Raw genomic sequence first — 14,511 nt, 5'->3', positions numbered from 1 at the left:
TGTCTGTAAACTTCTCCCTTTGTTTGCTGGGGCATTTTGCTCTAGAACCCAGAGACTTCCTTCTGCTGTGCTGCCTACAGTGAGAAGGTGGCCACTGAGAGCTGGTGTTTCTTTGAGTGGCCCAGCAGCCCTGGTGGGAGCGTCGACAGAGCAGTGAGGAAGGAAGGGGTTGTGTACACCTTCATCACACCCCTGAATATCTATTATGTGGGAACTCTGAGCTGGTGCTTTTAGTTGGAGGCAGTTCCTGTTACTAAAGCAGCAGCTTACAGCCTAATGTGTAATAAGCTCAAGAAACATATGGCAGGCACGAATGGGAGAAAACTATTATTTATTGAGAAACAACTGTGTGCTGGCCACTGTGCAGGACTTTTACATACACATTGTTTCATTTTGTCCTCACAACGACTTGGAAGTTAGCTATTATCATCCCCAATTTACTGATAAGGAAAAACCAGAGACCAAGTTACTTTTCCCAGATCACACAATAATGGAACTAGAATCGAAATGTAGGTCTGCCTGACCCCAAATCCCAGGCTCTTCCCGTTTTATTCTGTCCACCCCCTAATCTTGACAGTGATGGGAGGGAGCTTGGGAAGGACAAAGTGCAAAAGCGAGCTTTGGGAATATTCTCCCACATAGGGACTCAGGGAGAAGATGGTTCGTGGAAAGAATGGGCCTGAGAGAATTTTTTTTCTTTTTAAAATGACATGACGTGGTAAGGTTTTTGAGAAAATATATTTGACTGTAATGTGGTTCAGGAAAGGAACCAATTTTGTAGGGAACCCATTTGGGAGGGAAATTCTCTCTAGGTTGGCCTATTACCCAATCATCTATATAGAAGTTGTAACAAAGTGACCAATCTGAGCATTTGCCTCAATCAGCTCACACCTCCATAGTTACGGTTCCAAGAGTGTATGTGTGCACTTAATCTGTCTATATATTATTTCATGCACTAGTATTTACCATGTATGGAAAATTAGCAAGAGAAAAAATATGGTGAAAAGCAAATCACAGTGTAATATTATTAGCTTAAGACAGAGTTTTGGCCATAAACATTCATACACCACACATACCAACAAAACATGGAAGCATGATAAATTCACCCAAGTCTCTAGCCATTTTTCTTTTCAGAGGAATCTAAGAGTAGGGAGAGTTTCTATGGCTAAACCTTCATTTCCTGCCAGTGTCTGTGTTTGCGTTGGTATTAAATGTTCATTAATTTTTCTTTAAGGCTCCAAACGTTATTTAGTCTGGCCACCAGGTAAAAAAAGAAACTAGTCTAGACCTACTGATAGATGGAAAAACTTTTAAATAATCACAGATTTATGCCCAAAGACTTTAACCTCATAGCTCTTCCTTAGAAAAGCTTTTGGGGAAATATGAAAACATTTCTCTGCCAAAAGGGACAACATTAAGCCAACCTATTCTCAGTTGTGACAGCCCACAGCTTCTTCCCTCAGATCCTTAAAGTCATTAATTATTAATGGAATAGCAATCAGTGGCATTAATCTTGCTCTTATCTCCAATATTCTTGTCAGCTTTCTTTGGGTTTCCCCTTTTGTTGCTATTTTTTTAACTGAGTTCGTAATAGTTTACTTCAATGTGAGATTTCAATTGTACATTATTTCTTGACTGTCACCACATAAGTGCTCCCCTTCACCCCCTGTGCCCACTTCCCCTGGTAACCACTGAACTGTTTTCTTTGTCCGTGTGTGTGTTTATATTCCACCTATGAGTGAAATCGTCTGGTGTTTGTCTTTCTCAGACTGGCTTATTTCGCTTAGCATCATTCCCTCTAGGTCCTTCCATGTTATTGCAAATGGGATGAATTTGTCTTTTTTCTGACTGAGTAGTATTCCATTGTTTATATATACCACATCTTCTTTATCCAATCATCAGTCGATGGGCACTTGGGTTGCTTCCATGTCTTGGCTATTGTGAATAGTGCTGCAATGAACATAGAAGTGCATATGTCACTTTGGATTGTTGATTTCAAATTTTTTCAGTAGAGACTCAGTAGTGGGATAGCTGGGTCAAATGGTATTTCTATTTTTAGTTTTTTTAGGAATATCCATACTGTTTTCCATAGTGGCTGCACCAGTGTGCATTCCCACCAGCAGTGTCTGAGGGTTCCCTTCTCTCCACACCCTCTCCAACATTTGTTATTCTTAGTCTTAGTGACTATAGCCATTCTAATAGGCATAAGGTGGTATCTTAATGTAGTTTTGATTTGCATTTCCCTGATGATTAGTGATGTTGAACATCTTTTCATGTGTTTATTGGCCATCTGTATATCTTCTTTGGAAAAATGTCTGTTTATCTCCTCTGCTCATTTTTTGATGGGGTTGTTTTTTTGTCGTTCAGCTGTGCGAGTTCCTTGTATATTATGGAGATTAACCCCTTGTCAGATATGTGATTTGCAAATATTTTCTCCCAGTTGTTGGGTTGTCTCTTTGTTTTGATTCTAGTTTCTTTTGCTTTGCAGAAGCTCTTTAGTCTAATGAACTCCCACTTGTTTATTTTTTCTTTTGTTTCCCTTGTCTGAGAGGACATGGGATTTTAAAAGATCCTTTTTAGGCTGATGTCAAAGAGTGTACTACCGATGTTATCTGCCAGGAGTTTCATAGTTTCAGGACTAATCTTCAAGTCTTTGATCCATTTTAAGTTTATTTTTGTGTATGGCGTGAGATAATGGTCTACCTTCATTCTTTTGCATGTGGCTGTCCCGTTTTCCCAACACCATTTATTGAAGAGACGATCTTTTCTCCATTGTATGTTCTTGGCACCTTTGTCAAGGATTAGCTGTCCGTAGATGTGTGGTTTTATTTCTGGGCTTTCAGTTCTGTTCCATTGATCTGTGTGCCTGTTTTTGTACCAGTACCATGCCATTTTGATCACTATGGCTTTGTAGTACATTTTTAATTGAGGGATTGTGATACCTCCAGCTTTGTTCTTTTTTCTGAGGATTGCCTTAGCAATTCGGGGTCTTTGGTTGTCCCATATGAATTTTAGGATCCTTTGCTCTATTTCCGTGAAGAATGTCATTGGGATTCTGATAGGGAGTGCATTGAATCTGTAGATTGCTTTGGGTAGTATGGACATTTTAACTATGTTTATTCTTCCAATCCATGAACAAGGAATCTCTTTCCATCTCTTTATGTCATTATCAATTTCTTTCAATAATATCTTATGCTTTCCATTGTATGAGTCGTTCACCTCCTTGGTTAAATTTATTCCTAGATACTTTATTCTTCTATTTGCGATTGCAAATGGAATTGTATTCTTGAGTTCTCTTTCTGTGAGTTTGCTATCGGAGTATAGAAAAGCAACTTATTTATGTGAGTTGACTCTGTACCCTGCAACTTTACTATAGTTGTTAACGATTTATATTAGTTTTCTGATGGATTTTTTTTTTCAGTTTTCTATATATAAGATCATGTCGTCTGCAAACAGTGAGAGTTTCACTTCTTCACTCCCTATTTGGATTCCTTTTATTCCTTTCTCTTGCCTAATTGCTCTGGCCAAAACCTCCAGTACTGTGTTGAATAAGAGTGGTGATAGTGGACATCCTTGTTGTGTTCCTGTTCTCAGGGGGATGGCGTCCAGTTTTTGCCATTGAGTATGATGTTGGCTGTGGGTTTGTCATATATGGTCTTTATTATGTTGAGGTAATTTCCTTCTATCCCCATTTTGTTAAGAGTTTGTATCATAAATGGCTGTCGGATCTTGTCAAATGCTTTCTCTGCATCTATTGAGATGATCATGTGGTTTTTATTCCTCAATTTATTGATGTGGTGTATCACGTTGATTGATTTGGGGATGTTGAACCATCCCTGTGTCCCTGGTATGAATCCCACTTGATCATGATGTATGATCCTTTTGATGTATTGCTGAATTCGGGTTGCCAAAATTTTGTTGAGGATTTTTGCATCTATGTTCCTCAGTGATATTGGCCTATAGTTTTCCTTTTTATGTTGTCCTTGTCAGGCTTTGGTATCAGAGTGATGTTGGCCTCGTAGAATGTGTAAGGAAGTGTTCCATCCTCCCTAATTTTTTGGAATAGCTTGAGAAGGATAGGTTTTAAATCCTCTCTAAAAGTCTGGTAGAATTCCCAAGGAAAGCCGTCTGGTCCTGGGGTTTTATTCTTTGGGATGCTTTTGATTACTGTTTCAATCTCTTTTCTTGTGATTGGTCTATTCAGATTGTCTGTTTCTTCTTGATTCAGCTTTGGGAGGTTGTAAGAGTCTAGGAATTTACCCATATCCTCTAGATTATCCATTTTGTTGGCCTATTTTTTTTGTAATATTCTCTTATAATCCATTGTATTTCTGTGGTGTCTGTTGTTATTTCTCCTCTTTCATTTCTGATTTTGTTTATTTGAGCTTTCTCTCTTTTTTCCTTTGTAAGTCTGGCTAGGGGTTTGTCAATTTTATTTATGTTCTCAAAGAACCAGCCCTTTGTTTCATTGATCCTTTCTACTGCCTTTTTTGTTTCAATTGCATGTATTTCTGCTATGATTTTTATTATTTCTCTCCTTCTGCTGACTTTGGGATTTGTTTCTGCTTTTTCTAATTCACTTAGGTTTAATTTGAGATTTCTCAGTTGGGATTTTTCTTGTTTGTTAAGGTGTGCCTGTATTGCAATGAATTTCCCTCTTAATATGGCTTTTGCTGCATCCCAAATGAGTTGGTGTGGTATGTTATCATTTTCATTTGTCTCCAGATATTTTTTGATTTCTCCTTTAATTTCTTCAATGATCCATTGCTTGTTCAATAGCATGTTGTTTAGTCTCCACATCTTTGTCCCTTTCTCAGCTTTTTTCTTGTAATTAATTTCTAGCTTTATAGCATTATGATCAGAAAAGATGCTTGTTATTATTTCAATTTTTTAAAATTTTTAGAGGCTTGCCTTGTTTCCCAACATATGGTCTATCCTTGAGAATGTTCTGTGCGCACTTGAGAAGAATGTGTACTCTGCTATTTTTGGATGGAGTGTTCTATATTTGTCTATTAAGTCCAATTGGTTCAACTTTTCATTTAATTCCACTGTTTCATTGTTGATTTTCTGTCTGGATGATCTATCCATTGATGTGAGTGGGGTGTTGAGGTCCCCTAATATTATTGCGCTATTTTTAATATCTTCTTTCAGGTTTGTTAATAGTTGCTTTATGAACTTTAGTACTCCTTTGTTGGGTGCATAGATATTTATAAGCATTATTTCTTCTTCACAGAATGTCCCTTTGATCATTATATACTGTTCCTCTCTGTCTCTCTTTACCTGTCTTATCTTGAAGTCTACTTTGTCTGATATAAGTATTGTGATACCTGCTTTCCTTTTGTTTGCCATTAGCTTGGAGTATCGTCTTCCACCCCTTCACTCTGAGCCTATGTTTGTCAGTGAAGCTGAGGTGTGTTTCCTGGAGGCAGCAAATTGTTGGATCTTGTTCTTTAATCCATCTCACCAGTCTGTGTCTTTTTATTGGAGAATTCAATCCATTTACGTTTAGGGTGATTATTGATATATGAGGGCTTAGTGCTGTCATTATATTACTTGTTTTCTGGTTTTCCTGCTTTTCCTTTGTTTCTCGTCCTGTATATTTTGATCTACCCATTGAATTATGTAGTTTTTTATGAAGTGTTTCTTTGTTTTCTCTTTATTTATTCTTTGTGTCTCTGTTCTACTTTTTTGTTTAGTGGCTACCCTGAAGTTTGTATTCAGATTCTTGTGTCTAAAATAGTCCATTTTCTGATGGCCTCTTATTTCCTTAGTCTAAACCGATTCAGTTCCTTTCCTCCTCCCCTCCTACATTGTTTCTCTCATATCTCATTCCAACTTGTGTTGTGAGTGTGTGGTTAAAGTGACAAGATTGTCTTTGTTTTTGGTGTTTACCTTCTCTTTAGCCTAATGCTGTAGTTGAATATTTGCTATCCTATTCTGATTCTGTCTACCTATTTATCTCCATACTTTGTGTTTTGTGACCCCTTTCTCCACCCCCCCTCCTTTTTTTCAGGTATGAGGGCCTTCTTGAAGATTTTTTGTAGGAGGGGTCTCATGGCTACAAAGTCCCTTAGCTTTTGTTTGTCTGGGAAAGATTTAATTTCTCCCTCATATCTGAAGGATATTTTTGCTGGATAGAGTATTCTTGGCTGAAGATTCTTGTGTTTAAAGTTTTGAATATGTCATTCCTTTCTCTCCTAGCTTGTAAGGTTTCTGCAGAGAAATCTGCTGAAAGCATCATAGGGGTTCCTTTGTAGGTTATTTTCTTCTGCCTTGCTCCTTGAGTATTCTTTCCTTGTCATTCGTTTTTGCCAGTTTTACTACTATATGCCTTGCAGTAAGTCTTTTTACATTGACAAATCTAGGAGATCTGGAAGCTTCTTCCACGCATATTTCCCTCTCTTTCCCTAGATTTGGGAAGTTCTCTGTTATTGTTTCTCTGAACACACTTTCTACTCCATTCTCCTTCTCCTCACCTTCTGAAATATGTATAATTCTTATGTTGCATTTCCTCATCGAGTTGGATATTTCTTGGAGGCTTTCCTCATTTCTTTTTAGTCTTAGTTCTCTCTCCTCCTCTGTCTGGAGCATTTCAACCTGTCTATCTTCAATTATGCTGATTCGCTCCTCTATGATGTCCACTCGAGCATTCAGGGAATCCGTATTTTGTTTTACCTCTTCCATTGTGTCTTTCATCTCTAATATTTCTGATTGATTCTTCTTTATAGTTTCAATATCTTTTGTGAAGTAGCTCTTGAACTCATTGAATTGTTTCTCTACATTCTCTTTTACCTCGTTGAGTTTTTTGGTCATAGCTATTTTGAATTCATTGTCATTTAGCTTACATATTTGTGTGTCCTCAGGACTGAGTTCTGGGTGCTTGTCGTTTTCTCTCTGGTCTGGAGATTTGTTGTAGTTTCTGATGTCGGATGGTCAGCTCTTTCTCATTCTGATATTATTTGGTTTCAGTTACAGCCTATCACCACTGGGTGGGTGTCAAGAGCTGCATATTCTGAGCACTGTGCCTTGAGCTGAGATGTTTGCAGGGTGATTGGGGGGATGGGGGCTTTCTCCTTCGTGCAGTCCAGGATTTCTTGATAGCTCTCACTATCTGGTCTCCTGGGGTCTTGGCTAGATGAGGTCACCCCCACGAAAACTTTCATCCTGTTTGAGGGCTTCCCTCTAGGTTGCAAAGGCCTGTTGGAGTCCTGGGTGATCTCGTGAATACATGACCCCTCCCCACTCCTTCCCTCACAAATCATCCCATGTTTGTTGTCGCAGTCTTTAGGGGAGGGAGAAAAGTTCTCTCTTACCTCTTTCCAGCTCCTCCAAGGTGGGCTCCTGCCTCTCTACCCTCTGTCATGTGGCTGCCCTCTCTCTGAGGTTTTATGCTGTTAGAATTTCTTCTGTTGGCGTATGGATGTCCTTTTTGTTGTATGTTGGAGGGGAGAGAGTCTTGGGCAAGTTCACTCTGCCATGATGCTGACGTCACTCTCTAATTTAGTTGCTTTTAACCTGAAATGACCATCAGTGTTTCTATGTCTTTCCGTATAATCACATCAGTTAACTCTGTTCATAGGCCTTTGGTCAAATCTTTAGCTTTCAATATGAAGCTCTGAGGGTCCGAATGAGATTAGCAGTGAGAGGTGCTCAAAGTTTCTCTTTTCCTGGTGTAAACAGTAAACATTTTGACTGGCAGAATTGATGATGACCGATGGAGGTGACTTAACAGAGTTTTTCCTTTGGAAGCTCTAAAAAACAGTTGTGACTATGGCATGGAGGGAGAAGTCTGTGAGTCTCCAGGTCAGACCTGGATCTGAATTCTGGTTCTACCATATTAATCATGTGACTGTAGACTAGATATTCTGAGCCTGTAGGTTTCCTCAGCTATAAAATAGAAATAATATCTCATGAGATTGCTTTGGGTGTTATTGCCATGTTCACAATATTAAATCTCCCAGTCCATGAACATGAGACGTATTTCCATTTATTTAGATTTCCTTTGATTTTTTCCATAATGTTTCGTAGTTTTGTCTAAGTCTTGAACTTCTGATAAAATTTATTCCTAAGTATTTTATTCTTTTCACTGCTGTTGTAAGTGGATTGTTTTCTTAATTTAATTTTTGGGTTGTTCATTGCATGTGTGTAGAAATACTCTTGTGTGCTGATTTCATACACTGCAAGTATGCTGAATTCATTTATTAGCTCTAATAGTTTTTTGTAGATTCTTTAGGATTTTCTACCTCTAAGATCATGTCATTTGTGAATATGGTTTTACTTCTTCTTTTATAATCTGGATACCCCATATTTATTATTCTTGCCTAATTGCTCTGTCTAGAATTTCTAGTCCAATCTTAAATGGAAGTGGTGAAATCAGACACCTTGTCTTGTTCCTGGTCTTAGAGGAAAAGCTTTCAGTCTTTGATCGTTGAATGTAATGTTAGCTATGGGCAGTTATTTATTTAAAAAAGTTTTGTACCCTAATTTTGAAATAACTGAGTGAAGCTTCACAGCTTCAAAACCTAGCACATTCTCCAAAGTCCACCAATCCTCATATGATTCCTATTCATATTTTGAAAATTGATCTTTAAATATCCTTAAAATTTTTTTCAAAAATTTTACCTGGCAGATAGTGTCTATATTACGGAAACAGGCAGCAAAACCTGATGCCTTATCTGTAGTATCTCAGATAATGGGAATTGTCTTAGTTACCGTTAATCTTGGAACCAAGCATTTTGAAATGCTCCATCTTTGGGAATGGCCTGATTATTTTAATATGTGCTTTTTCTTTTAAATTACAGATTGGTTTTGTCCTTTATCCCCCCAGTGGTGGTCCTGCATGGGATCCAAACGATCATGACAACATTATGTTCCTCACCATATGCTTTTGTTGGCATTATGCATTAACGTTTATTGTCATTGGAGTGATTTATGCTTTTGTCACCTGGTAAGTTAGTAATTTTTGTTCATGGAAGTTCTATTCCTTGGTATATGATCATCAAGATTTGATAGTTTTGAACTTAAAATTCAAAGGGGGATTTCATTCCTTAGCCTTCCACAAGACAGAGTAATGCAGCAGAAAATTATCTGCAAACATGAAATTTCCAACAAAAGGAATAAGTGCTGGTTTCAAGTTAGAATACTCAACAGTGTCTCTCCTGTGCCTTTGACCCACGTGTCACCCTTCAACACACTCTTCCATGCCTCCATGTCTTTGCATGTGCTGTTTCCTCTTCTGAATGGTCCTCCTCACACTTTCATTGAGTCCTCCAATTGCCCAGATGTACATCACTTCTAGCACTTCCCAAGCTTGGTGTCATTTTTGACCAATGTGTATGTCTCCTGTTAAATCTGAGTACCTGATTAATGTGACATTTACTCTAATATTTCCAAAAGTGAGATTCAGTTTAATGATGCATGCTTTTACAAGGACCCTGATAAAATGTTTCATGATGGGTGAGGAGCCATAACAGATTGATAAAAATATATATTCCTAGCTCTGCAACTTACCAGCTGTATGACTTTGGGCAAATTCTTTAACCACATTAATTATCAGTTTTGTTGTTTGCAAAATGGGGATAGTAATAGTCCCTAAATGGGATCATGTATTTAAACTGCTTAGGACATAATAAGAGCTCAGTGAAGCTTCTTCTTCTTGTTCTTATTCTTTTTGTTGTTCTTGTCCTCCTCCTCCTTCTCCTGTTTCAAAAAATGTGTAAAGTCTAGACCCTATGGGAAGATACAGACAACTTAAATAGAATGCAATAAATGGAAGTAGTAGAAGAATGAAGCACATTGGAGCTCAGAGGAGGCCTCCTCACAATTGAGAATTAAACTGTAGCTTGGAGGATGAGTAGGAATAGAAAGGAGTAAACATGGTTCCTCTTTCTAAGGTAGTTAATGCCAACCACACTGGCCTGGCTGATCCCACCTCCTAGGCTTGCAGCTTCCAACAGCTAATTCTTCAGACTTCAGCACTGATCAAAATGTTCTGTGTCTGCACTCTTTGTTAGGATAGCCATGAACTACAGGTGGTTATTGAGAACTTAACATATGCCTAGTGCCACATTAATTTTAGTTAATTGAAATATCCATTTAGGCATAGTGACCACCATATTGGACAGTACACATCTAGCAGGTTCTCTAGATTCCTAAAATGCAGTACCTGCTTCTAGGCCCAGTAGGGTCTCAGCCTCTGCCAAGAGTAGCTTTTTACTCTTCTCTCAAGACATAGGTCCAGGCCACCTCTCCTGCTCTGTGCATCTTTGAGCTTCACTGCTGAAGCAGCTTTGGCAATGGGTCTCTGAGTAAGGAAACCACTTCCTTGTCTAGCTCCCAGATGTCTCTGCTAGGCTTCAGGTCAGCTCACTGTAGTTGCTTCCTTCTAGAGGTCTAAGTGTTTGGGTGCTGGGAAATTCTACCTTCTCATGGACTGATTTCTCTTAGTCCTATTTCATTCCCCCTAAGCAGGTGCATGAGCTGGTTTGTTAAGGCTGGCTCTGCCTTTGAGTGAAACTTGGCTTCTTCTGTTGTTCTAGGCTGACATCTGGGCCTCATCTCCTATGGGGCTGGGCAACCTCCAAGAACAATGCCAGCATTCAAGAGACCTCTCCACTTCATATCCGCTCCCTCCCAGAGCCCAAAGAAGACTACTGTCTCTTTCTGTTTCAGAAATCTTCAGACCCCTAATGAATCTCTTATCAACTTACAGTTCTCTAGAAACCAGAAACTCCATACTTATGCCCTCCTGCCCATGACACCTTTAACTTTTGACCATGTAGTTCTCTCTACCTGGCATATCCAAATTAAAGGCCCATCTCTTCTACAAACACTTCTGTGAATATTCTAGCCCCTGCTCATCTCCCTCCATGAGTTTTTTATAGAACTCTAGTCTCTACCACAGATTTTAAGAGTTGTGATCTATCTTGGGAGGTTTACTAGTAGCTCATTTAGTCTTTTCTGCTGGCTAGATTTTCTTTTCCTTGAGGAAAAGACCCTTTTCATATTTCTCACAGCTCTTGGCACACTGTCAAACACATAAAAGGTACTCAAGAAACACTTATTTGCTATTTTAATAGATCTGTTTCAGAGTTACTTGAATATAGGCTTTGTTTGCAGATCATGTTTTATATGCTTTTGAGTTTTGCTCTCATATTGCTCTCGGAAATATAAGACCAGGAAGAGCTCATGTTCTGATATATTTTGATATAAATAAGCAGTAGCTTAAAAAATATCAGGACGATTCAGTCTGACTTTTGGTGAGGTCTCATGGCAGCTAATTCCGTCCTCAAACCACAAGGAGCTTTGAAGATCTGTCTGTCAGGCTTTGACTGTGGAGTGGTTTGTAATTCAGTCCCAGGTGATGGATTTTCAGACATTATATCAGAATTTGTTTGACATAGCACAAAGATCACCATGGAAACAAAACTGGGTTATGGAACGACTGCCCCCAAGTCCCTGAAAAATGAAGCTGCATGTCCCACCTTTGCAGAATATTGGTTCAGAGATTGCCTCATCCAGTCCCATGCCTAGGGTCCTGATTGTGACAACTCAGAGAAGAGACCTATCTGTTTCAAAATCTTATTGTGTGTTTTACTATATCTCATATTTAAATACCACTTTGCATAGAACTATTTCAAAAGCTCCTCTTTATGGTAGAGAAATATCGCCCATTTCCAGATTGCTTTGCTAAGCAATGATTCATGTGAGCCATTTTGAAGAACAGGAGAGAGATGACCAAATGCCAGGCAAACGATCGCTTGCCTTCAGGAAGGTTGGTTTTCAGATCAACTCTCAAGGTGCACCCGGAGTCTCAGCACCACTCTTTCTTATATTAATTGAAGAGAACTTATGGGAGCAAAAGCCCAGACACACCCTCACCCTGATTTCCTGGACTTGCATTATTCCAGGAACTAGCAATTATTTGCACTTCGTCTTTATTACTGTATCCCTCAATCTGTCCCCACTGGCCAATTCTGCATGTGCCAATATCTAAGGCTACAGGATGAAGATAGAGCTTGAACATGCCTCAGCTTGGTGGCTTGTAGCAATAGCAGATAGAACCCAGAGTGGAGGAGTGGGAAACAGAAGGGGTCAGTAGGGTCTACGTTAATAATTAATTTGTAATTCAGTAGCCACGTCTGTGTTTTATTTTCCATAAGTCATCGGGAATGAATCTAATGAGTGAATTAACTAATTAACCCATTTCATTTAGCATGTATTGAGGCTGGGCAATGTGGAGATAACTGTGTGGGTGTAAAAATGACACAAGCATTATCCCTGTCTTTAAATTATTTAAGACTATTAGCCATTCGTGAGAATAGTGCCTTGAAGAGTTGTAGACATTGGGAGCAACATCAATAGTCAATTAATAATCAAGGCAAATGATTTCGAATGGTTTTCCTTGGCTCTTGATGGGTCAACAGACGTTCCTGATGCTGCTCAGTTGTTGTATATGGGGGGAGCTAATGCTGAGCTGGAAGGGACTGAAGAATTAACGTCTGTGAGTAGGTGACTGATATGAACTTTTGGCAGATTGCTCCAATGGCTACTGACTCATCAAATGTGTGTGAGTCCCTATTATGTAGCAGACCTTGTTCTGGACTCTGGTTAGGGTTAGGGCAGCGAAGAAAACGAGGTCTCTGTTGTTATGATGCTTATATCCTAATGGGATCCAAAGCAGAAGTAAAGGCATTGCATATCGAGAGGGGCAGGCCAGACCTTCACTGGAAGAAGAAAGGCAGAAAATAAGAGTAAACATGCAGAGAAGCCAGTGGAGTTTTTCAAAACATGAGAATGATTTTGATGGTTTGGTTTATCAAGTTTGTTTGCATATCCCTATATATTTCTAGAAGTTAACTATGTTTTGTTGATATGGTCACGGTACAATGTCTTTACAAATAATTATGCACAGGAAAAGCTTTGCCTAGTTCTTCCGACATCAAAGAAGTGAAGAGCCTGCTGAGGTTCTGCTGCTAAGCAGCTTGGCATCTTCCAATGTCAAAAATTATAACCACTGCTTTCCCCCAGCCTGGAGATTCTCTTAATCTGTGACAACAGTCACAAGGGGGAGGGCACTTCTTCCAACTTCTGACTTCATCACGGACTGTCTCATGCAGTTGAGCAGCCTGTGGCCTGCACCAAAGCCCCCCTCTGAAGGTGCAAGTAGGGGCTGCAGTACAGCCCAGACTGGACATGGTGCTGGCAGGGGAAGCGGTCGCTTGCATGCACTTCCTGCACACGAGAGGCTCCTTTTTGGAGCACACAGCTCCATGCGCATTGATGGAGAAGCTCGGCAGAACCTGATTTCATCTGGGATTGCTACAGCCCTGAGATTCTCTTATTTGTTTCAGAAATGATCAAAGTTATGAATAATCAGACATCTTCTATTGCATCTGTTTACTTATATCCTGCTTTAATCCACAAACAATTTTCAGGTAACTCCAAAGGCAAATAAAGGTAATTTTCTTTGGGGGTTGCTTCTCCCATTTGCACAGAGAATTTGGAGTCTGTTGTAATATAGATACATGTTACTCTGGGCTTTTATCCGACCCAGCGTAACCTGAGATGCCTTTCATCCTCCGCAGGTTGGTTACATCTCGACTGCGGAGATTCTGCCCCTCAGAAGTTGGACTCCTGAAAACCGCTGACCGAGAACAAGAATCAGAAGAAGAAATGCGATTTTGATGGGCCTCTGGTCTTTCTGGAAGAACTTTTTCTCTTTTGCATTGTTTTTGTTGCATGGCCTTTTGTTTAGAGAACAACTGCCTGAGGATGATTCTTGGTGTATTGCTTGTATTTCCAATTTTGTTGAAGAATTTGAATTCAAACATTTTATTTTTAGGTTGGAAAATATTTTGGATGATAAATTCATTTTGCACATCAGTCATGGTATTTGGGGTGCACAATGACTCTTCTGAGGACTTCTAAATTTTGATGTCCACGCTTTGAAAAATATTGGTTTTATTTGTCTTATAGATATGCTCAAGGCTCCTGGGCTTGCTACCATTTGTAACTCGTTAAACGTGGAATCACGGTTGTTTATCTTGTTGCTGCAATGAGAAATAAATGAGTGCATGAACCTTGGTTCAGACGCCTCGAATCTTTGTTTTTGTTATTCACCTGCACCCCACACTCACATCATGAAGAAGTAGAGTGACACTGAAATTCCTTTTTGTGAGACATCTCTTTCTGTTGCACCTGAGTTCTCTCCTGGGGGAAGTAAGCCAGACGCCACGCTGAGTTGTGCACTCTTTCAGAGAAGATCAAAGGATGCGTGGCTGCAAAGCCATGAGACGTAGGGAAAGGCAAGAGAAGATGTTACGTTTAGAGTAAAAAGTCATGGCTCAGCATAGCACGGCCACCACACTGGCCCCTGAAATAGTTGAAGGGTTCAAAAGAAGAAGCCATATATGGACTATTTGGCAAAAAAGTCAGACCCCTTACCTAGTCTGTGCACTAAGTAACCCCTCAGTGAAGAGGCAAGAAATCGTATTTCTAATTCTGGCTCTA

The 14,511-nt window shown here is 39.4% G+C and overlaps 1 protein-coding gene across 24 annotated transcripts in view; it reads left to right on the top strand.

Moving 5' to 3' along the window:
- TMEM45A (transmembrane protein 45A) overlaps positions 1 to 14,085 on the top strand; it is a 77,475-nt gene extending 63,390 nt beyond the window's left edge. For 15 of the 24 annotated variants that reach the window (XM_023623911.2, XM_070242910.1, XM_070242906.1 and 12 more), the window contains 2 exons: positions 8,802 to 8,947; positions 13,587 to 14,085. In XM_023623911.2, the coding sequence (XP_023479679.1) occupies positions 8,802 to 8,947; positions 13,587 to 13,686 (246 nt within the window). In that variant the 3' untranslated portion in view covers positions 13,687 to 14,085. Of the gene's footprint in view, positions 1 to 8,801; positions 8,948 to 10,538; positions 13,437 to 13,586 lie in introns of all 24 variants that reach the window. The other 9 variants (XR_011428886.1, XR_011428893.1, XR_011428888.1 and 6 more) reach the window with 1 other exon arrangement.
- The last annotated feature ends 426 nt before the right edge of the window (positions 14,086 to 14,511 follow it).

This window comes from Equus caballus, chromosome 19, assembly GCF_041296265.1.
Source record: "Equus caballus isolate H_3958 breed thoroughbred chromosome 19, TB-T2T, whole genome shotgun sequence".
In the NCBI taxonomy this organism is placed as follows: Eukaryota; Metazoa; Chordata; class Mammalia; order Perissodactyla; family Equidae; genus Equus; species Equus caballus.
Note: the sequence above shows the minus strand (reverse complement) of the source record. Positions and strands in the feature narration are given on the sequence as shown.